We start from the raw sequence: 25,369 nt of genomic DNA, 5'->3' as shown, positions 1-25,369 counted from the left end.
TATTGGAAGTCAGTCATATTTTGCCCAGGAGCAGGGTTCTTTCCCTATCCAAGTCAGTATCATCCAAAGTCTAACTGAAAGTTGGAGACTTGTCCGATGACCCAGATGTCATGAGAAAAAGTGTAAACAGACTTGAGAGGGGTAAAGACAGTCCATTTAAAAAACCTCAGGCAAAAAATACTCATGGGTAGTTTTAAACAGTTAGCAAAATACATGGACTAACTATAAACAATGGTTTTAAATTGTATTTTTGACATTACAGGTAATGACTGGCTCAACTCGATTGAGAACACAAAGAATTGCATGTCAATGTCTAAGCATGGTGTTGGTCAAATTATTGGCAGGGTTGGAAAATGTACTTTCAGCAGCTGGCTGATAAGGCTAAAATTTATCAACCAGGCATTAGAAAAAAAGTCTCATTCACGGTGAGGTGTGTGGTATGTCACCATCAAGGCCCACCTTTGTTGCCCATGAACCAAGCATTGTGCCAGGCCATTTCAAAAATCTGCAATTTGTTTCAAGATCAACATACTTGCACCCAACTTTCCAAAGAGGGGGAAACCTGTAATCAAAAATTCAGGTTCTGGGAGGAACCTCAAAACATTCACAGGGAACTAACTATAGAAACCTGCAGAATCACCCTACCTATGGTGTTGTGTTGATGATCTGTAACACCTGGAAAGTGTTACAAAACGTACATTAATTCAGGAGGCCAAATTATTTTTGTAAAGTAACTCCAGTGGAACACTGATCAAAAACAGGGATTGAAACAGTATGCAAGGAGGACTGATTTAATGAATACCATGTATTTTTCTACAGATGTCTTGTAATTTATATCGTAATTGATAGTGATGCAAAACTGTTCAAAGAATGCAAAAATCAAAATTTTGGTTACTGACATGTATTTTATTATGTTTATATCTTTCCTACCTAGGGCAATAATGCAGACCCACTGAGTATTAACTGTAACAATGCCACACAAATTTCCCGAAGCACGATTTTTATGTAGATAACAGAATCAAAATAAATTGATTCATTTTACCACAGACACTGAACATACACAACAGTAATTATAGTATCTAGGTTAGACAATCTTCTCAAATACTGGAGAGAAACTCAGAGGCCGTTTCTTTCTCCTGAAGCAACTCTTTGGCAGTAGCTTTCATCTTTTCACAGGAGAAGTCATTGATTTTCAGACATGGCACAATATTCCAAGTTTTATTCTGGAACAAAAGACAGATAATTAGTATCATTGTAGTAAATAAAACCCATATCAAAAACAAATTAAGAATTATTTCACACTAAGATCAGCCACTGTGCAGTTACGATACTGCTTTCACTTTGTTTCACTGGATCGGACAGCCTTGACAAGGCTGGCATTTATTGCCCATCTGAAATTCCTCCTGAACTGAGTGGCCATTTCAGAGGACAGATTAATGTGCACCTCATTGTGGGTCTGGAGTCACACTCAGGCCAGGCTGGTAAAGAGGGCAGATTTCCGTCCCTAAAAAGGTATTGAGAACACTCGTTAATTTTTCATTATACTTATAGTTTTTGGTTTGGCACTGTGAACTTAGAGCTGGTGGTAACCATTTGACTGTGAACTTCAGGTGCTTTTTAAAACAAGAAGATGAACACAGCTTAGTGTAGGAGGCCAGGCCGGGCCTGGAAGATAACCACATGTTGATTCTTGTTTAAAAAGTTCATAAACATTTCTGTTTGGGGGTGCACTACGATCAAACAGATATTTGTCTATTGACTGGGCCTCTCCAGGGCACTGAACAAAGAACAAAGAAAATTTACAGCAGAGGAACAGGCCCTTTGGCCCTCCAACCCTGCACCAATCGAAATCCTCTGTCTAAGCCTATCATCTATTTTCTAAGGGTCTTATCCCTTTGCTCCCTGCCCATCCATATACCTGTCCAGATACATCTTAAAAGACACTACTGTGTCTGCGTCTACCACCTCTGCTGGCAACACGTTCCAGGCACCCACGACCCTCTGCGTAAAGAACTTTCCATGCATATCTCCCTTAAACTTTCCTCCCCTCACTTTGAACTCATGAACCCTAGTAATTGAGTCCCCCACTCTGGGAAAAAGCTTCTTGCTATCCACCCTGTCTATACCCCTCATGATTTTGTAGACCTCAATCAGGTTTCCCCCCCTCAATCTGTCTTTCTAATGAAAATAATCCTAAGCTACTCAACCTGTCTTCATAGCCAGCACCCTCCATACCAGGCAATATCCTGGTGAACCTCCTCTGCACCTTCTCCAAAGTATCCACATTGGTAATGTAGTGACCAGAACTGTACACAGTACTCTAAACGTGGCCGAACCAAAGTCCTATACAACTGTAACATGACCTGCCAACTCTTGTACTCAATACACCCTCCGATGAATGAAAGCATGCCGTATGCCTTATTGACCACTCTATTGACCTGTGTAGTGACCTTCAGGGTACAGTGGACCTGAACACCCAGATCTCTCTGTGCATCAATTCTCCCCAGGGCTTTTCCATTTACCATATAGTTCGCTCTTGAATCAAATCTTCCAAAATGCATCACCTTGCATTTGCCCGGATTGAACTCTATCTGCCATTTATCTGCCCCACTCTCCAGTCTATCTATATTCTGCTGGAATCTCTGACAGTCCCCTTCACTATCTGCTACTCCGCCAATCTGAGTGTCATCTGCAAACTTGCTGATCAAACCACCTACACCTTCCTCCAAATCATTTGCGTATATCACAAACAACAGTGGTCCCAGCACAGATCCCTGTGGAACACCACTGGTCACAGGTCTCCAATTTGAGAAACTCCCTTCTACTACTACTCTCTGTCTCCTGTTGCCCAGCCAGTTTTTTTATCCATCTAGCTAGCACACCCTGGACCCCATGCGACTTCACTTTCTCCATCAGCCTGCCATGGGGAACCTTATCAAACACCTTACTGAAGTCCATGTATATGACATCTACAGCCTTTCCCTCAATCAACTTTGTCACATCCTCAAAGAATTCTATTATGTTGGTACGACATGACCTTCCCTGCACAAAACCATGCTGCCTATCACTGATAGCCCATTTTGTTCCAAATGGGAATAGATCCTATCCCTCAGTATCTTCTCCAGCAGCTTCCCTACCACTGACGTCAGGCTCACCGGTCAATAATTACCTGGATTATCCTTGCTGCCCTTCTTAAACAAGGGAATAACATTAGCAATTCTCCAGTCCTCCGGGACCTTACCCATGTTTAAAGATGCTGCAAAGTTATCTGTTAAGGCCCCGGCTATTTCTTCTCTCGCTTCCCTCAACAACCTGGGCTAGATCACATCTGGACCTGGGGACTTGCCCAACTTAATGTCTTTTAGGATACCTAACACTTCCTCCCTCCCTATGCCAATTTGACCTAGAGTAAGCAAACATTTATCCCTAACCTCAACATCTGTCTTGTCCCTCTCCTTGGTGAATACCGATACAAAGTACTCATTAAGAATGTCACCCATTTTCTCTGACTCAACGCATAACTTTCCTTCTTTGTCCTTAAGCAGGCCAATCCTTTCTCGAGTTACCCTCTTGCTCATTATATATGAATAAAAGGCTTTGGGATTTTCCTTAACCATGTTTGCTAACAATATATCATGTCCCCTCTTAATTCCTTATTTCAGATTCACTCTACATTCCCGATATTCTTCCAAAGCTTCGTCTGTCTTCAGTTGCCTGGACCTCATGTATGTTTCCTTTTTCCTCTTAGCTAGTCTCACAATTTCACCTGTCATCCACGGTTCCTTAATCTTGCCATTTCTATTCCTCATTTTCACAGGAACGTGTCTCTCCTGTATGCTGATCAACCTCTCTTTAAAAGCCTCCCACATATCAAATGTGGATTTACCCTCAAACAGTTTCTCCCAATCTACATTCCCCAGATCCTGCCAAATCTTGGTATAGTTGGCCTTCCCCCAGTTTAGAAATCTTCCTTTAGGACCACTCCCATCCTTGTCCATGATTATTGTAAAACTTACGGAATTGTGGTCACTATCTCTAAAGTAGTCCCCTACTGTAATTTCAACCACCTGGCCGAGCTCATTCCCCAACACCAGGTCCAGTAGGCCTCTTTCCGAGTTGGACTACATACATACTACTCTAGAAAACACTCCTGGATGCTCCTTATGAATTCTGCTCCATCTTGACTCCTAACACTGAGTGAATCCCAGTCAATGTTGGTAAAGTTAAAATCCATCACCATCACCCTGTTTCTCCCACACCTTTCCATGATCTGTTTACATATTTGTACCTCTTTCTCATGCTCGCTGTTGGGAGGCCTGTAGTACAGCCCCAACATTGTTACTGCACCTTTCCTATTTCTGAGTTCTACCCATATTGCCTCACTGCTTGAGTCTTCCATAGTGCCCTCCTTCAGTACAGCTGTGATATTGTCTTTGACCAGTACTGCAACTCCTCCACCCCTTTTACCTCCCTCTCCATTCCACCTGAAACATCAATACCCAGGGACAACTAGTTGCCAATCATGCCCTCCCTCAACCAAGTTTCAGTAATAGCAATAACATCATACTCCCAGGTACCGATCCAAGCCCTAAGCTCATCTGCCTTACCTACTACACTTATTGCATTAAAACAAATGCACCTCAGACCACCTGTCCCTTGGTGTCCATCATCTGCTCCCCGACTGTTAGTCCTTTTAGTCACGCTGACTCCATTATCTAATTCCCTACAGGCTTTAGTTACTACCTCCTTTCTGTCCAGTATTAGGTTCCCATCCCCCTGCCACACTGATCTCTCTTTGTCAGACTGACTGGCATCAAAGTCTGAACCAGTTTTGAATGGTGTTTTATTCTGAAGGACTGTGCCTATGAAAGCTACAAAACAGTTTGTATTGATCTACGGTTGTACTCATTATCAACATGTTGAAAGTCTGGAGAATACATGTTCAGTTAATTATAAAACGAATATTCCTCAGAGCCTATGGGAAGATATTGGCATGTATTTGCGTCATCAGAAACCAAGCAAGATACAATCCCTCGTGTCCGAGATTACAGATCATAGAGTCTGCTAAAGTGAGCTGCCTGGTTCTTTTTTCCCCCCCTTTATTCATTCACGGGATGAGGGCATCACTGGCTAGACAGCATTTATTGCCTGTCCCTAATTACCCAGAGGGCACTTCAGAGTCAACCATATTGCTGTGGGTCTGGAGTTACGTGTAGGCCAGATCAGGTAAGGATGGCAGTTTCCTTCCCTAAAGGACATTAGTGAACCAGATGTATACTTCCCGACAATCGGCAATGGATTCATGGTCATCATTAGATTCATGGTCATCATTAGATTGTTAATTCCAGACATTTATTGAACTCAAATTCCACCATCTGCTGTGGCGGGATTCAAACCCAGGTGTCCAGAACATTATCTGGGTTTCTTAATTAACAGTCCAGTGATAAAACCACCAGGACATCACCTCCCTGAAAGTTATATCCTTTGATTTGTGCATTAACTTGGCATACATCTTAGAGTGGAGAAGGGGCTAAAATCAAAGAAGATTTGGTTTAAGTTGTAGATGTTAATTAGGTTACCTTAATGCTCCACTTTGCTCTGCTAAAACTACTATATTATTAATTTACTAAATCTCAAAGCTATAAACTGGTGCCTGGTATTGGTTATTCAAAAAAGTCTAGTTGGGAGCCACTGGAGTCATTTGAAGGTCATTAAGTATTTTAATTTTACTGTGTTTCGAATACAGAGGAAGAGAGGCTGATTTGACTATGTTGTCTGTCTGTATTGTAACAAGGGTACTGGTTAATCAGATGGGATTTTACAACAATTGATTTCACACAGTCACTATTTGACTAGCTTTCAGTTTTAAAGTTATGAATTGAATTTATAATAAACCAAGCTGCCACTGTACTAAGTCCCCAAAATATTTGCCTGGGGTTCTGGGATGATTAATCTATTGACATGTACTATTTCACCTCCAACTGCCCCCATTAAGTATTTAATTAAAACAGATTAAATATACAAATGGTACATCTGAGATATTTCACAAAGAAAATTAGTTGCTTAACAGCTTACCTTGATTTGCACTGGGAATGAATAAACCAAGTCATTGGGAATATTATATGGGTTCCCATCAGAAATCACTCCCATGGATACCCATTCATTCTGTACAAAAAAAATAGTAAGATAAAAGAAAGAACTGCGTAAATTTGAAACAAAACAAATTGCTGGAGAAGCTCAGGTCTAGCAGCATTTTGCAGAAAAAGCAGAACTAATGTAGAATCTGGGGAACCCGGAAACAAATATTGATGTCTTGAAAACAGTCCACATTACAGAAGGGATGGTGCTGGAGATCTTAAGGCATAAAAGATAGATAAGTCTCCAGGGCCTGATCAAGTGTTTCATAGGATATGGAGGGAAGCTATGGAAGATGTTGCAGGGCCCCCAGAAAAGGTATCAGAATCATCAATATTTGTAGCCATGGGTGAGTCGCCAGAAGACTGGAGAGTGGCTAATATTGTGCCTTTATTTAAGAAAGGCTGGAGGGAAATGCATGGGAGCTATAGACCAGTGAGTCTGACGTCAGTCATGGTTAAGCTGATGGAGGGGGATTCGGAGACAGGATTTACAACCATTTGGAGAAGTGGGGACTCCTAGTACAGTCAGCATGGTTTTTTGCATGGGAAATAGTGTCTCACAAATTTGATTGAGTTTTTAAAGAGGATGTAACCAAGATGACAGATGAGGGCAGAGTGGCAGACATTGTCAAAGGCCTCACTGAAGTCCATGTAGACAAACTTCATCATGTTAGACTAATTAGTAAAGTCAAATCACATGAGTTTCAGGGAAAGCTTGTCAAATGGATACAAAATTGGCTTGATGGTAGGAGACAGAGGCTGGTAGAGGAAGGTTGTTTTTTGGATTGGAGGCTTATAACCAACAGTGTTCTGCAGGGATCAGTTGTGTGACCACTGTTTTGTCATTTATATAAACAAGCAGCTTGAATGAGAATAAGAAGCATGGTTAATAAGTTTGTGGATGACAAAGTTGGTGGTATAGCAGAGTGAGGAAAGTTAGCTAAGGCGACAATAGCATCTTGATTAAATGGGCCAATGGGCTGAGTGGCTGATGGAGCTTAATTTGGGTAAAGTGTGAGGTGTTGCATTTTGGTAAGATGTACCAAGGACAGGACTTGTACAATTAAAGGTAACTCTCTGGGGAGTGTTGTGGAATGGAGACCCAAGGGTTTAGGTACGTCGTTCAGTGAAAATTGTGTCACAGGTAGACAGGGTCATACAGAAATCACACCCTCCTTCATTGTTACCTATACACAATAGTTTAAGCAAAAACAAGTTTTAGAGTGGAGGTAGATATCGGAGAGATGTCAGAGGTTGGTTCTTTACTCAGTGGTAGGGGGTGTGGAATGCATTGGCAGAGAGGGTAGTGGAGTTGGCCTCATTAGAGGCATTTAAGTGGCTATTAGATAGGCATATGGATGATAGTATAAGGTAGGGGTGGAGGTTTGATAGGCCTTAGGATAAAGGTAAAAGTTTGGCACAACATCATGGGCCAAAGGGCCTGTACTATACTGTTCTATATTCAACTTAAATCCACATCTTCTAGTTTTCAATTCCTCATCCCTAAGAAAATGATGACATGCATTCATCTTATTTATGTCCCTAATGAATTTCCACACTCCAATAAAGTCACCCCTCATTCTCCTATGTGCCAAGGAATAAAGGCCTATCCTGGTCAACCTCTCTCTATAACTCAGGCCTACTAGTGCTGGCAACATTCTCTTAAATCTTCTTTGCACACTTTCTAGTTGAACTGCATCTTTCCTATAACAGAATGACCAAAACTGTACACAATACTCCAAGTGCGGCCTCGCCAATTTGTACAATGTGGCATAAAGTCCCAATTCCTATACTCAATGCCTCAACCGACGAAGGCCACCATGCTAAATGCCTTCTTCACCACCCTGTCTACCTGTGACACAGCTTCCAATGAACTATGCACTTGTGGAACAGAGGGCCCTCTGTTCCACAACACTCCTTAGGACCTTACCATTTACTGTACAAGTCCTACCTTAGTTTGACTTTCCAAAGTGCAACACCTCTCACTTATTTGTATTGAATTGCACTTGCCAATCCTCAGATCACTTCCTCATCTGATCAAGATCTAATTTTTGATAACCTCCTTCACTATCAATGATACTTCCTAATTTAGTCTCATCTGCAAACTTACTAATCATTCCTTGTACATTCACATCCAGATCATTTATGTAAATAACAAAAGGTGCCAGGCACTGGCCTGTGGTACATTAATCACAGGCCTCCAGTCCAAGAATAATCTTCAACGATCACCCTTTGAATCCAATTTACTAGCTCTCCGTGGATCCTATGTGACCCAACTTTGATGACTAGCCGGCCATGAGGACCATGTCAAAGGCCGTATTAAAGTCCGTATAAACAACATCCATTGCCCTACCCTCATCCATCCTCTTGGGTAGCTCTTTGAAAAACTCAGATTTGTCCAACATGACTTCTCACTCAAATGCATGCTGACCATCCTTAATTAGATCTTGACTATACAAATATTGGTTGACCCTGTCCCTCAGTATCTTTTCCAATAACTTGCTTACCACTGATGTCAGCCTCACTGGCCTGTAGTTCCCTGTCTTGTCTTTAACTTTCTTAAACAATGGTACAATATTAGCCACTAGTGAAGTTCCAGAAGACTGGAGGGTGGCTAAAGATGAAGCAAAAACCTCTAAGGGCCTCTGCTATTTCTTCTGTAGCTTCCCTCAACATCCGAGGATGGACTTGATCAGGCCCAGGGAGTTATCCACATTAATACACTTTTAGACAGCAAACACTTACTCTCTGGTAATATATGGTTTAAGACATCTCCACTGGGCTCCCTTATTTCCCTAACATCCATGATCGTCTCTTCAGTAAACACAGAAAGAGAAATATTCACTAAAAATCTTCCCCATTTCACGTGGCTCCACACAGACAGCCATGCTGATCTTTACGGGGACCTATTCTCTCTTAGCCACCTTCTTACTCACAAGGGTGTTACCAGGACTGGAAAGTTTGAGTTACAAGCAGGACCACAGCTCAAGTGCACAGCAAAGGGGTCTTGCCCTAGGGTTGAGAAGGTCAAAACTAAGGGCATAACTTTAAAGGCATAGGAGAAAGATTTAAAAAGGAATCTGAGAAGCAACTTCAGGCACACGAACGGGGCAGACACAGAGATATGGGCCAAGGGCAGGCATGTGTGATTAGTTCAGTTTGGGAAACTTGATTGGCATGGACGAGTTGAACTGAAGGGTATGTTTCCTGAATGACACTGTAGCAAAGCAACAGCATTAGATCTTATAGTACATGGGAATACTGTCTGCATGATACTCATGAGGCAGGGTGCAAACTGGGAAACAAACATGTTAGTATGGGTGCAAGCAAAAAATAAAACCATCTAAACAGAGACAAAACATCTTAAATGGATGGCATATCCAATCAGATGATTGGGTCATGGGAGTTAGTGTAAAAAGTAGTTCAAGTAATTTGTTATCATACCACAGGAGTACCAAACCACAGGGTCCTCATATGATCAGAAATGGCCTTAGCAGCTGACATTGCACTAGAGAGTTTCCGTGCCTTAATCACTGCAGCACCACGCTGCTGAACAGTCTGTTGGCAGAGAAAAAAAAAAGATGTTTAGTGTGTCAACTTGTTACATTTCAGCCGTTCTTGTGCACTGCCAGTAAGCGTTTTCTTGTCCACTCTTTCTGGAAGGTATGATAGTTTTGTTGGCTGTGGTTGCAGCGGCAATGCTGATACACATCACAATGTCTACCGTAAGGAACTAAACACATGCAAGTCTGAACAAGAGAAAACAATGGAGGTGGAAACAAACATTTAAAAACACTATCAAAATAAGCAGAGAAAATCATTTCACAACTAATTTATGAACTTATTTTTTTAAAAAAAAGAAAGCCCAAGTCAAGGCACGTTATGGTTCAAAACAATCAAACTCAGGTTGAATGGACATGTCACATGAACAAAATATTAGCCACAATTGGTTTCAAATATGTGAAGGCAACAAATTGTTCAAAGGCAACATTGTTGAGAAATCAGAAAAACATTTTGGTGCTTTATTTAGAGTCAAAATGCAACATTTGTGCCATAAAATGGTTTCTGGAAAGACAAAAACATTGTTACTTTGGAAAATTATTCTTCTTTCATGACCACGAGGAAGACGACTGCTGCATTTAGTGTGCTATTCAACAGGAAACAGACTGCAGTCATAATTTGATGCAAATAAAGAAAGGGAACACTTAGCTGACACAACTTGGTAAGTGTCCAGAGCTTCAGTTAATGGTGTTTTTAAAACACCGTTTGTCTGTGCAAACAGTTCTGTCACAGCTTTGGATATCCTTCATCTATTCAGATGACTCCTTCACTCTCCCCAATTTCAATTTCTTAAACTAAGTTGCACACAAGCACAGGTCAGGAACTGTCAAAATGAAAGAAGAAACACCCCGACTCCTCAGCAGCTTGAACATTATTTGAAGGGAGAACAAAAGGAAGAGAGGGAGAGAGAATGAAGATTTCAGGTGGAGATCTGATGCATTAAATGTTGCTCTCCAGAGATGCTGGATTCATTAATGATTTCCAACATCTTCAGCATTTTTGCTTCTGCAATCAAATAAGACATTTGTGTGCCAAGTTTAGAGTGATACAGACTAGGAAGGCAGCCAATTTGGATCCCATGCTATGTTGAGTGGCCTGTGCCAGGTATATATTTACACAAATGACATTTGATGGAAGTTTGCATTAGGGAAAACAAAACAGATTTCAGTTGTCGAGACCAATGCAGATGGCCAGCTGAGATTTCCTGTCAAATACAAGAATGGCCACTTAATGGGAGAGTCTGGCAATACGAGGGTGAAGCATAATTCAATAAGGAATCAACAGCTGCTCTGCACAAAATAACCTAGTTAGAAAATCCACAATGCTATCAGTTTTAAGTAAAATTGGATGAAGTGAATGTGCACTGTTGAAAAATTACAAAGGAAGTTGAACTTGCAAGGTACTAATGCAGTTCTAACTGTTGTATTTGTTAATCATTTAAAGAGGAGTTATGAAGTTACTTACAGCAATAAAGTCACCCTTCAGCCAGTTATCATCCGCAACAGCATCATAGACATTCATTTCCTTTCCTTCAACTTTGACAGTAGCATGAGTAACATCTGGATACTGAGTTGAAGAATGATTACCCCAGATGATAACATTCTTCACATCACCGCTCTGCACTCCCAATTTGGATGCAATCTAAATGCAAAGCTTAATTTGTATTAAATTCATTTAAACAGAAGAAACAGAATTTACTTAAATAAACAAAGAAAATATATTGCAATCTTTCAAAAATATTGATCACAGTTTATTTGGTCTGAAGTCAAAATCTCTGATAGATTCAGACAGCACAGAAAAGGCCTTTCAGCCCATGAAGTCTGCACCAACATAACTCCCACTAGAAGTCCACTAATCCCAATTTCCTGCACTACACAGAACATTACAGCACAGTACAGGCCCTTCGGCCCTCGATGTTGTGCCGACCTGAAGCCCATCTAACCTACACTATTCCATGTACGTCCATATGCTCATCCAATGACGACTTAAATGTACTTAAAGTTGGCGAATCCACTACCGTTGCAGGCAAAGCGTTCCATACCCACACTACTCTCCGAGTAAAGAAACTACCTCTGACATCTGTCCTATATCTTTCACCGCTCAATTTAGAGCTATGCCCCCTCATGCTCGCCGTCACCATCCTGGGAAAAAGGATCTCCCTATCCACCCTATCTAACCCTCTGATTATTTTATACATCTCAATTAAGTCACCTCTCAACCTTCTTCTCTCTAACGAAAACAGCCTCAAGTCCCCCAGCCTTTCCTCGTAAGACCTTCCCTCCATACCAGGCAACATCCTAGTAAATCTCCTCTGCACCCTTTCCAAAGCTTCCACATCCTTCTTATAATGCGGTGACCAGAACTGTACGCAATACTCCAAGTGCGGCCGCACCAGAGTTTTGTACAGCTTCACCATAACCTCTTGGTTCCAGAACTCGATCCCTCTATTAATAAAAGCTAAAACACTGTATGCCTTCTTAACGGCCCTGTGAACCTGGGTGGCAACTTTCAAGGATCTGTGTACATCGACACTAGTCCCATATCCATTAATGTTACGATATTTGAAGTGCTCATTTATATATTTCAAGGTTAAGGTTTTAGTTTCCAGCCTCCACTACCTTCCCAGGCAATGCTTCCAGATTCCCACCATCCTGACTGAAATGGTCTTTCACCTCCCACTTCTTACCCTAAAACTATGCCCTCAACCAAGGGTAACAACTGTTCTCTATCACCCTGTCCATACCCCTCAATCATGTCCCCAACCCGCCAGTCTTCTCTGCTCTATATAGAAAACAATCCAAGCCTATCTAGTCTGCCTTCATTGCTCAATTTCTCCATCCCAGGCAACATCCTGGTGACTCTCCCAAATGCCTTAACTATCATATTCATGTACTCTGATGTCAGGGATCTGAATAATTACTCCAAGATCCCTGAGCTATCGTGACCTACCATTCATTAAATAAGTCTCTCATCCTGATTCTTCTTTCAAATTACATCACGTTGCATTTATCAGAGTCAGATACCCTTTACCATAGCGCACACTGTCTGACCATCCCTGTCGGATACCCTATACTGTAACCTATGCCCATCTGACCATCCCATCACTTTACCGTAACCTACAACCATCTTCTTTGCAATCTCTGTCCACTTTTTTGTGGATCTATAAACTGTTCTACTAGAACCAACATTCAAATTGTTAATATCTAGGATGTTTCCTCAGCTTCATAATGACAACCAACTTTCTGCTTAATTAAAAGACAGTGAGGTTTTGCCTTTGTCCATATAATCAGAAACCTTGCCGAATCTTAAAAGCAGGAAACTGAAGAGAACTGAATATTGGCAAGTTATAAAAAGTGCAGCGACACCCCTGCTCACCCTAAATGGAGCTCTCCAAAAAGCTGCAATTAAAGCAGTATTTAGACATACCTGAGCTTTTGCTCGGTTATGATCCAAGCGAGTCAGGCAAGAGAAGTTCTCTTTCGGAATTGATGGGGCAGACTTGATTGCAGTCAGACAATTGGTATTGGCTGGGTTGCCCACAACAAGAACCTGCGACAAATAACTTGTTTTATTAGAACTGTACCACTAAAAGAATCCAGTAAAATCAGTCAGCAGAATAGGAGGAAAGTCGATGTTTCAGGTTGGGACCCTTCAGTCTTGTAACGACTGACTCCAGCATCTGCAGTTCTTGCTATCTCCAAAAGAATCCAGTAATATAGGCAGTAACCATTGGATTAGTTTCATAGGTCAAACGTGAGATTTGTGAATTTAATCAAAATGAGGAGTGAAGGACTTGCAAAGAATCATTTAATCTGCAGTCAATTATTTTTTACTTGTAAACACTTCTAAGTTTGTGGTTTGCAGAACTCTACTACTTTGTATGTAAGGTCAGAATACACATGACATCAGGTTATAGTCCAACAGGTTTATTTGAAATCACAAGCTTTCGGACTGGTGTCGTGAGACTTCTGACCTTGTCCAACACCAGTACCTCCACATGGCAACCTTGCCTACAGCCTGGCCTACATCAAGTAGCAGTGCTAGGATAACAACTCAATCAAAAAAGCTGACTATATGTCCAAGCTATTATCCTTCAGAATATCATGGACAGTCAAGTTAATCAAACCCATGCCAAGAAAGCAAACCAACTCCTAGCATAAACAGTACAGTTGTGGGCTGTTTCTTTCAGAAAAAAACATGCTGTCAAAGAGTTTATATTTAACGGATGTCAGTTTTTCTTCAGTATTTTTGAACAATCCTAAAGAAATATTTCTAAGGCATGAAATTGTAATACAGTGTACTTAAAGATAGAATAAAACTTAAGAATTTTGCACTAACATTGTAAAGGGAACAGGATCAGAATTATCAGCAAAGTACAATGGGAGTTAATAGTGAAACAAATTAACAAATTCCTGGCTTATGAAAGCAGAGGGCTAACCAGAATGAACATCAAGAGTGTATGTTTTCAGTGTCAAGTGTAGCCTTAAAACAAAACCTGCATGACCAGAACAAGTGACACGGAATTTGAAAAGGTGTGCAAGTAGTTTGTAACTGGATTTACAGGACTCTGAAGAGAGTTGCATGCTATGGAGTTTTTGTCATGTTTCATGTTAACCACCCATTCTCAGAACGGAGACTATTTCACAAGTTTAGAGACGTCCCAAAGTAAGTGATATCTCTCAACCTCCAGCTGTCCAACTACCTCTCTATGTAGATATGAGAGCTACCCCTAGGAACCACAAGATCCCTTATAATCTGCAACAATTCCAGACTCATTGTGTGGCTGGTATCTTGTTCAGACTAACAACAGCACTGTGCAAAAAAAATATGCATTTTTTTGTAACTTGTGCAAGTCTTTCCCAATTCCCCCTCACCTACTTATCTCAAATATCTTTGCTGCTGTGATCAAGTCCAATCCTTTATTACTTTGAAGCTATTAAATCTCTACAAAATCTTAATAATTCTAAAATTAAACAAGACCAGTCGTCTATCGCTTCATCTCCTTCGATATGGCCTTTAAACCTCAGTTCTTTGACTAGCTGCTGGTCACTTTCCTAATATCACTATGTGCCTCGGAGTTTTATTTGATAATTTCACTTGAAGTTCTTTCAGGTGTTTCTAGAGGGTGCCCAATAACATAGCCAAACTGTTGTAATCTTAGTAACTAAAGACCCTTAAGAATAAACATATTGGCCCAGTTGAGTTGTCTAAAGATTGGACACCCCCGAAATGAGGTGAATGAAAATTCCCCGTATTTTAAGTGCGACCTAATAAATGCTTTTGTAAATTTAACTCTTCTGGAAATTCAGTGGTATTTTGTAAGTATTTCTAACATATGCCTAGTACAGCAATGTCCATTTCCTACTCAGCAGCCTTGAACAACCAACTTCTATGGTGTATTGATGCCAGGTGTGTCCCTATTTAATAGGGAGGCAATTGACAGATTGATGTGTTTTCTTAAAAATTAAGTGGTCCCAATATGTTAGAAGGGGCTGCCAGGTGGTTTACCAAATTAATTCCTTGGGCAAGATCACCTTATGACACAAGTATGGAGTTCAGAAGAGTGGGGTCTGATCTGAATGAAATTTATAAAATCACGAATGGACTTGACAATGTGGATGAGGGAAAAGAAAATGACAATACTGTTTGAAGATAATGGTCACCCCTTTAAGATAAGTGAGAAATTTTTATTCCTGACAGTTGAGAGATTTTGAAACTCTCCACTGTAGGAGGGGGAGGCAGGGTCACTGCATATTTTGAAAGGCAGAGGTAGATTGATTTCCCTGCCTAACTAGAATCTGAAGCTAATGGGGGTAGATAGGCATGTGGAATTTGGAACACAAAGATCAGCAAAAATCTTATTGAATGACAGAAGGCTTGAATGGCTGAATAGCCTACTTCTGCTCCTAATTTAGATGTTCATATTACTGAGCAGTTCTATTTGATACACACTTTATTCTCTTTTTTGGGTCTATCATATTACATAGTAATAAACTGTATGTGACAATGACAGTACCTTTAAACCCCATTGTTCCTAGCCAAGGAAGCATCTAAACAGAAAAGCATTTAATATTTCACACAAATGACTCAACAGTTCTAATGAAAGGTCACTAACATGAAGTGTTCACTGTTCCTCTCTACAGCATTTTCATTTGTATTTTAGAATTCCAATAATCAAAGTGTTTTGGAGCCTGATAAATTATTTATCTCATTAAGTTATCTTTTCCTAAAATAAACCTGGCATATTTTGTTTCCGATCAACATTTGATTGATTCATTTCAAATATAGGTCAAGTCCCAAAAGTAATCCATGGACTCCTGCTCTGAATCTCATTCCAGCCTGTAATCTAACAGGCCTTTTAAACCAATTATCTGTCCTTTGCTATCATTTAGCCCATTTTCACTTTTCTTTAAAAATAAACAAACAGTCTTTCCTCTAAGAACAGTCAGGAGAATTCAAGTATATAACCTTAAGAACTTCAAACGAAGGTCTCTCCCTTTTACAAGTTATATTATTCAAATACAGAAGTATAGTATAGTGGCTGCTGTATCTGGAATAAAATCAAATTTTCTCATGAAAGGTCATTAGCTGAAATGCCGACTTAGTTCCTCTCTCCAGAGATGATGCCAGGCTTGCTCAGTAGTTCTAGCATTTCTTTCTACTTTCCCCAATGTACATCCACTGGACCCCTGTATTAATCCTATACCTTACACTAGATTCCTGTATTAACTTGATTTTTCAAACAATTGGTGAGGTTTATAACTTGGAGCTTTGTAAAAAAAAAACTAGCATTCTTAGCCATTTCCTGTTCCTTAGGAACCTCTCCTGTATTTGGGAAGAATAAGAAAACGGTGAAAATTTATAAATCCAACTCGAGTACATAGTTGCACATTCAGTATGAAGACCTGGTATTTAAATAAATACCAAGGCTTTGTCACCTTGACTGACTTCTTGGCAAACTTGTCCAAAGCACATCCCTGGGTTTTGAATATCTTGGCATTAGCTTGGAGCAGGTCCTTCCGTTCCATGCCCTCCCGTCTTGGCATAGAGCCCACCAGAATTGCCACATCAATGTCCTTGAAAGCTTCATCTTCTTTGTCAGTTGCAATGACCCCTGCAAGGATCATACAGAGTAAGCGCAATGTGATTGCTCACCTTGCAGTGAGTTCAATCCCTGGACCCTCCCACTAAACAACATCGTAGATGGCCCTATGAGTCTCAAGGGTTCAAAGCAGCAATTCATCATCACCATTACCAGGGCAATTAGGCATAGGCAATGAATGCTGGTTTAGCTGTTGACAACCCACCTCCCAGAAATTAATTTTTAAAGATGCACTCGTAACGTGTTAAGCTTCTTGAAGCAGAATTTCAATGTATAATTCCAGGTTGGTTTGGTTTGGAGTTGAGACACCATGGAAAATATAGAAAATAGAAGTGCTGCAATGCCTATTTCTTTTAGGCTGCTGTACCATTCAATGGGATCATGGCTGACAATCAGCATCAACTAACCAACTTCAGGCCGCTAGGCCCAGGGCAAGGGAAAAGTAAGTCTGGTTTCCAACTCGGACTGCTTACCAATGGCAGCATCAAGATGAGATTTTTATATGTATCCAAATCATCTATTAACACTTACCGAAAATCAAAAAGAGAATACTGACCAAACACAGTCAGTGGTGTGTCACGAGTCACAAAAAAAAGGGAAAAATCCACTGAGAAATTTAACAATGAAATCCACAGCTTTGATTCCAATAGTCCGCAAAACAGGTTTAGTGATGCATGGCAGGTGCCTTCTGACCAATAGTTACAATCAATACTTAAGCTTGAACAGTCCTTTTTCCAACAAGCAGTTCCAGATTGGTAGCCTCAAAGAAAACATGTAATTTTTATTTATTTGTGCCAAGTGCCAGAAAAAAATAAAAGCTGTGCATCAAATCAACCTCTTAACCAATAGTTGAGAAATACTGATTTGTAATGAATACCAATGAGGCAACCACAACCTTGTGTTGAGATCCTTAAACATTGCACAAGAGCAATTCCAATGAGTAACAAAATAGCCTAGTAGATCTGTCAGAATTCAATTCCCAGATGCAGAATGAGTTTTAAAATTGTAGCTCTTACCAACTTTCCATTCAGCAAATTTTCAAGTGAGCTGAAATCTATGGAATTTTCAACACAAAGGAAGCTCAGATGAAACATGCATCACACCAAATATGCATTATTCCAACAGTTAAACAAGTTCCTTCATGTAGAAAAAGGATAAAAAAAGCATAAACAAGACACAACTTCAACTGGAAATTAACATTCAGTTTAACTACTTACCATGGACCAGTGGAAGAGCACAATCCTGGATTTCCATCACAACACCATCCAGCACTGACATCATCGGTGCAATATCAAGTAGGACGAGGATGAGGGGCTTTGGGAATTATATTAAAACATAATTCAGTACTGCAGTACAGGGACACTTTGTCACCCCACAATATCCAGCTACACTTTAGAAGAATTGATCATTTTACTTGGAGACAATACTTCTTTGGTATTTTTCAATGGGGATTCATGATCCATGCACATATTGCGTCAAGGTAAACCTTTGAAGGTAAGGCAATTTCATAGCCAGTATTTTCAATTCTTATCCATTGCTATCAGCATTAAACGTAGCAATCCATTAGCTGGAGCAATTAGTTACTGCACCTGGTGAGGGTATGAATCAAATTAATTTCTAGTTTTGCTTTCCTATTAGGGGAGAGAAAACCACAACTGTGTCTGATGAGAAAGTGGTTAACTGAATAATAGAATGCCAGCAGCAGATACGTGTTCAGGGAACCTGAGTGTTTATAGAAACGAGCAACCTGTCTGAGTCAATTTGCTTTATCTGATTACTTTTTTCCCTCCTCCTACTATCAAGTTTTTATATCAACATAGTGCTGCTAGAGTCACACAGCGTGGAAACGGACCCTTTAGTCTATTTTATCCATGCTAACCAAGTTTTCCCAAACTAAACTAGTTATTCCAAAACCCCACTGTTTTAAAAAAAACAAACAAAAGACTAATTGTTTACTCAGCTGTTTACATATTTTTAAATATGGTAAACATTACCTGATCATTTCCGAAAACATCCCCCTTTGCAATGTTGTAGAGAAGTGAATATGCAATCTGACCAGCAGCACCAGTCACAAGAACTTTAATAGGCTCTGCCTGGAGAGAGAATGAACAAGGAGGAGCATTGGATGATTCAGAGACACATTAAAAAGATTGTTGTAATTTTTCAAACAAACATTTAGCCTCTCCAGTAGGAACCTACTGTAGGCTCCACCACAGCATCCATTTCAGATAAACAGGCTATACATTAAGCTTCAATATTAGAGGCCTGACTTTATCCAAAAGCACAAAATGTTTACAAACATTTCAATTTAAAGAAAGAAATCCTTGCATAATTAACGATAACACAGGCAGCATTAGGGAGCAGGAAAGTTGACATTTTGGGTCAGGACTTCTTCCCTCGAGTAATTAAACTCATCTTCAGCATGCAAATCTGTATTAGAATGAATTTTTTGCGTAGCCATGTACATAAGAGGATTAAAGCTAAAATGAAAGCTTGACTAATTAGCTTTGAAAACATTTGGTATTCAGACTAACTAGTGAAATTAATTTTTATGAAAAAAATCAATCATTTTTAGAACCTTGAAACAAAATTTCAATGTGTCGAAATGGAATGACGTAAAGATCACATTCTTGTAACAAAGGAAACAACCGGCCTCACATACAGAGATAATGGGAACTGCAGACGCTGGAGAATCCAAGATAATAAAGTATGAAGCTGGATGAACACAGCAGGCCAAGCAGCATCTCAGGAGCACAAAAGCTGACGTTTCAGGCCTAGACCCTTCAGAGACGGGGATGGGGAGAGGGTTCTGGAATAAATAGGGAGAGAGGGGGAGGCGGACCGATAGGGTTACAACTATGTACATTTTTCTTAGCTGCATTCCAGCAGCAACATTGTCCAAGGTCATTTGGTAGACAGAGGTCAGACTACTTTCCCATCCACCACCACAGTCCCACTTATGAAAATCTCTGTTAGTTGGTATTCAGTGTCAATCCTGTGCTGAGCGAGATTTGGTCAGAGGAATATTTCCACAGTCAAATAGCTGGAGGACATTCATCAATATGCCTTAGGTGAACATTAAGGGATGGAAAGATGTGCCATTGTTTCAGCACAGTCTTCTGCCAGATCATGAAGTGTCTTTTTGCACTCTTACTATATTTTCTTCTATTTCAGAGCTAGGTTTTCCCAAATTATTCACAATATGATTTTTGGCTATTTTGTACTGCATGTGTAAAAACATTCACCTTGCTGATTAAACAATTCATTCTGTAAGTTAGGAGCTGCTATCTTCATCTCACTGTCCACATATTTTATATGGAAATAAGACCAAATTGCAGCAAGTTCCTAGTTATTTCTGTAAATTTTAACCAGTTATGTTTTGAACATGAAGACTCAGTGCACCTTGATGGTGACATCAACTTTGATAAAAAGAACCACAAGAAGCACATGAAAGGATCAAATCTCAAGGTCATTATGCTTCCATCTCTACCACAACTTCATAAAGTTCAGAAGGAATCTTCCATCAAAAGCAAGCTATACAGATGATCAGAAATCATTTTATCCAGGCCTCAGTTTCATTGTCTGAACTTCAAAATAATTATAACCAGTTGCAGTTAGAGTCAAGATACAAATTTGACATTGATCGCTTTGCGAACTAAACTGACATGCCATTTAGAGTCAGCTGCACAACACGAAAACAGACCCATCAGTCCAACTTGTCCATGACGACCAGATCTGCTAAATTAATCTGGTCCCATTTACCAGTGTTTGGCCCAAATTCCTCTAAACCCTTCTTATTCACGCAACCATCCAGATGCCTTTTAAGTGTCGTAGTTGTACCAGCCCCCGACTTCCCCTTGCAGTTCATTCCATACACACACCACCCTCTGTGTGAAAAGGTTGCCTTTAGGTCCATTTTAAGTTGTTCCCCTCACCTTAAGCAAGTGGCCTATAGTTTTGGACACCCCCACCCCAGGGAGATGACCTTGGCTATTCACCCTATCCATGCCCGCCATGATTTTATAAACCTCTAAGATCACCAGTCTTCAACACTCCAGGAAAAATAGCCCCAGTCTATTCAGCCTCACCAAGCTCTCCAACCCTGGCTACATCCTTGTAAATCTCTACTGAGCCCTTTCAAGTTTCACAACATCCTTCCTATAGTAGGGAGGCCAGAATCACAGTTTTGCAAAGTGACCTAACCAACGTCCTTTGCTTCCTCCTTCACACTAACTTCTCTAAATATTAAATTCTGTCCTAATGAAAGAAACCCATCTCTTATTAAGCCTATTGCCCCCATTTATAACACTTCCTTTCTCAATACAGGAAAATCTTCCAATTAATATGTTCTACAGTTACATACACATTCGTGACTCTTTAACCATCCATTTTTCCATCATTATAGATACCCCCTCTCAAAACCAGCTGTCTTAAAAATCTAGAAATTAGTCAAATTTAATATATACTGGGCATCATGCTTTCAAGTTATTTCCAATTAAAATTACCTTAGATGGGCAATTCAGCAGGGTTTTAAATGACACTGGACTTGTCACCTGATTCACCAGTTACACATCAGACTATTCTCAAGGATAAATAAAAGTTGACCCCCACCTGCCCTAAACTTGATTGGACAAACCACTCACCAAAATCAGGCAAAATCACCTTGTTCTCAGACCTGTCAGGTATGAGAGGTCCTTATTTCATTCCTACTCATCTTGACATTAATACCACTGATACACCCTAGGAGGTAAATATTGTGCAACATCACATACTGAACCTGATTCTTAACTGAGGAAATAGTACAAATTAAACATCAGCAACTTGGTGAAAGGTCAGAAAACCCATTATCCAATGTATTTTTAGTTTGGTGCTTTAGCTTGCAAACCAAAACAAGCTATTTCACGTTACTGAGCCAGAGGGAGCAATTTCCAAATTAGTGAGCTGCCATTAGTTAATGTCCACCTATCACAGTGGCCTAGATATCCAGAAATAAAAGGCTAAGGATTTACAATGAAGAAAATAACAAAAACCGATGCTGTGATCCAGCGACAAAAACAGAAGTTGCTGGAAAATCTCAGGTCCCGTGACCCTTCCACAGAATTGCTGCCTGACCTACGGAGTTTTTCCAGCACCTTCCGCTTGTGTTCGAAAGACAAACCAAGTCCCAATCGCTTTGAGAAGAATTACACAATATACAACAACAAATGAGAGACTAACCATGCTACAGCAAACAAGAATTGAGATACCAACCATTGAGGTATTGACTGGGATACTGACCGCAACACAGTGAGGGAGATTCTGAGATGCATGTACAGCGGAGAGTTGAGGCGTATATAAAATGTTCAAAGAAATACCGACCGTCCTGCGATATATATATACATACATACATGATATAAAATAGATGAAGGAAGATACTGACCATTTTGCTGCTCCAGGGTCACCTTCCTTGCCGCCACACGTCCGCCAAATGCTGGAGGACGGTCACATGACCCCGCCACGTCAACCGTCCTTCTGCGCGTTGCGCTCTGGGGGATGTAGTTTTATTTTCCGCGGGAACAGCGCCAACCTCCGGGTATCTCTGGGCAACTGGACTACAATGTCCAGCATGCATCTCGCCGCACGGCCGTCTCACTCTCAGCATCCTTCCGTAAAGTGCATATCCGGTCATGGAGTACAAATAGTGCAGATGCTGGATTGGGCGTCTCTGTTACTAGCAAGGAGTAAAAATAATTGATGTTGATGTAGATCAGATTTTCTCTTTATTGTAATAGTGCATTTGTACTTTGCGGACGGCTAGCCATCTTCACAAAGCGCTCATCCTTTATATAATAGGCGGACGAATTATAGACAGTCTGGGGAAAGGTGTGTTTCCGGTTGTTTCGGAAGGGGTGAGCTGAGCGGTTGCCAGGAGACGGAGAGGTGCGCCGATATGAGAGGTAAAGTTCTCCTGGAGAACGGGCTGGTACTGGTCAGGAAGGTGTGCTGATAGAGGCTGTGCTTCTGCTCTGTGCCTGAAACATGGTAGTAGGCTAGGTCCCTGTAGGCAGAGAGTTGTCAGCCACGGGTCTGGTATATGTAGCCGGGTGAGGGACAGGGGGTGAACAGAACTTCCTAACCTTTTCTTCGCCCCCTGCCCCTACCCCTACCCCTCAAGGCAGCAGTTAATGATCTCAGGGCCTCTGGCATGTTGCTGCGACCCGTGGGGAAGATGGCAATGGGCTGCTTCCCTCAACCACCGCCTGAGCAACTGCCTGTCGTGGTACCCGGGGAACCCACCTTCCCCAAAATAGCATATCGGTCATGATCTGAAACTGTTGAATCCATTACCTAGTACAGGAGGTTGTTGAGTGCATAATTGTAACTTGAGGTTCTGTCCGTGATATTCAGTTATGGTCTTCTACCACTATTATTCATCTTGTTCTGTTATCCTGATGTAATTGTGTAAAGTATGACTTGTTCTGCGTGCAAGCCAGACAGTACTTTTTGCTGTATCTTGGTACACGTGGTGATAATAATAAACCAAACCAAATAAAATCAGTTTTTTCAAGAGAAAAGTTGTTGCTCTGGAAATCACGAGCAACACAGCCTTCCAACTTGATGCTGGGATTCAACTGGCTAGTAAAACTGCTGTTGGAAATCTGACCATGTTGTTTCCAAATATGCGTGTTGATGTTTTAAAGGAATAAATTGAAGTCCTCAGTTGGCGGCAGCTACACTTTTTAAAGTCCTTTTCTGGGTGTTGATGCTTAATACAGCAAGCACTGTTTGAAACTGGTGATAACTCTAGTAGCACTGGTGTTGAAAAACAATAACTTTAGGGTATTATTAGAATTGATGCACAGAACACGCAACTTGCAGTTTACTACAAATTCACATTTCTAGTTAAAACAGCTAATGAATTAAGCCTCACCCTAACTCTTTAAATCACAGTGAAGAGTTTTGCAGTTTTGTGTAATTTCAGAGTTTTTGTGTTTTTATTATGTTGTTCTTGCATTCTACTATTATGTCCTAGACATAATGATAGAATGCAAGAACTGCAGGGAAATCCAGACTAGAAAGATCACACATTTTGGACCAAATACTTAATTACACCAGCAACCACCCCAACACCCATAGATGGAGCTGCAGCAGGACATTATTCAAATAGGCCACAACAGCCACAATACATTGCAACAATCTGGAATTGCACAAGGCAGAACAGGGAGCACTTGTATGGAGTTTTTAAAAGGAATGGATATCCAAAAAGTGCAGTTCTCTGCAACAGGCCACAAGCAGACACAACACAGCCAGCCATGCACTAGAGACATGACAGAGATGACCATAAGGCTACTCAGACCCCGAGGTATCCGGGTAACCCACAAACCAACAAACGGCCTGCCGCTGCTACTGATGAACATAAAGGATTCCAAACCCACGACCAATAAAACTACTATAATATACAAAATACCATGCAAGGACTGTGGAAAAACATAACACAGGCCAAACTGACAATAAGGATACACAAACACCAAGGAGCCGCCAAGAGACATGACCGATTCTTACTGATCTCAATACACATTGACAAAGAAGGACACAAATTCATCTGGGACAACACATCCATGATAGCATAAGCCAAACAAAGACAAGCCAGGGAATTTCTGGAGGGCTGGCATTCCAACCAGAACTCCATCAACAAACAAGTTGAACTGTACCCGATATACAAACCACTGAAAACCAGACCTGCAAGTGATGCCAACCGTCCCAGCAAACCGAAGCATATAAATAACAAATGGGATAGAACACCAATGCTTCACTGGTGGCGCACTGACGATGCTATTTAGCAGGGTGATGAAATGTCTGCAACCAAACACACTGGCTCGGTGAACAAGTCTACATCTCCTCTGCAACCTGAGCTATAATTCTTGTGTAAAACCTTAAGCACTTTTGGGACTAGATTTATACGGCATATCTGTTCAGCATGGATGAATTGGATCAAAGGGTTTGTTTCCATGCTTGTATATCTTTATGACTCTATACCTCTATATAAGTCAGCTATGATCCTGTCCTCTTGCTGCCTCAATCAGTTGCTGACTCAGCAAAAGTGCAGCCCGCATAAGTTATGGAGTTCCAGTGTTAACTAATTTGGGAAGAGTATCTAGTGTGCTATGTTTAGATACAGAAGTCAATGCATTCAATGGCTGACTGCATTTTGAAAGTTCAGAGCAAGTGGCTATGAAAGTAATTTCATTGTACCAAATGGCCACAATTTTACAGTAATGTCTAATGTGCAATTGATCATTTCATAAATTAGTTTTCTTGTTTTGAAACTGGATCTGAAAAAATGGATTTCACATATGTTTTTGTATATAGTAAGGCATCTTTTTAGAATGAATTCTGAAGACTTTGTGTATGTTTAAAGGGTTAAAGTAAACCACAAAGCATCTCTGATCTATTGTTTAGAAGAAGTATTTTAATGGATGCTAAAGATAATTTGACTGTTTTATAAAGGACTGTGAAATATTTTTTGACTATGGGGGAAAAAGGTCCAAAAATAATTCTGCTCCATTTGACTTTACTCATGTTTTTATTT

At 40.5% G+C, this 25,369-nt stretch overlaps 2 protein-coding genes across 3 annotated transcripts in view; one reads left to right on the top strand and one right to left on the bottom strand.

The window, feature by feature from the left end:
* Positions 1-885: 885 nt before the first annotated feature.
* Positions 886-22,320, bottom strand: mdh1ab (malate dehydrogenase 1Ab, NAD (soluble)). Its single transcript, XM_048535525.1, has 9 exons — positions 22,220-22,320; positions 18,795-18,893; positions 18,018-18,114; positions 16,637-16,812; positions 13,125-13,247; positions 11,163-11,339; positions 9,582-9,695; positions 6,076-6,165; positions 886-1,223 (listed from the first exon to the last, which is right to left on the bottom strand). Exons 1-9 carry the CDS (start codon positions 22,220-22,222, stop codon positions 1,098-1,100), a joined length of 1,005 nt encoding a protein of 334 aa, XP_048391482.1. The 5' UTR covers positions 22,223-22,320; the 3' UTR covers positions 886-1,097.
* A 165-nt stretch (positions 22,321-22,485) lies between these two features.
* wdpcp (WD repeat containing planar cell polarity effector) overlaps positions 22,486-25,369 on the top strand; it is a 152,240-nt gene continuing 149,356 nt past the window's right edge. For both annotated transcript variants that reach the window (XM_059648302.1, XM_059648303.1), the window contains exon 1: positions 22,486-22,736. In XM_059648302.1, the coding sequence (XP_059504285.1) occupies positions 22,730-22,736 (7 nt within the window). In that variant the 5' untranslated portion in view covers positions 22,486-22,729. The remainder of the gene's footprint in view (positions 22,737-25,369) is intronic.

Source organism: Stegostoma tigrinum, chromosome 9, assembly GCF_030684315.1.
Source record: "Stegostoma tigrinum isolate sSteTig4 chromosome 9, sSteTig4.hap1, whole genome shotgun sequence".
NCBI lineage: Eukaryota > Metazoa > Chordata > Chondrichthyes > Orectolobiformes > Stegostomatidae > Stegostoma > Stegostoma tigrinum.
This window is presented reverse-complemented; position numbering and strand designations above follow the sequence as displayed.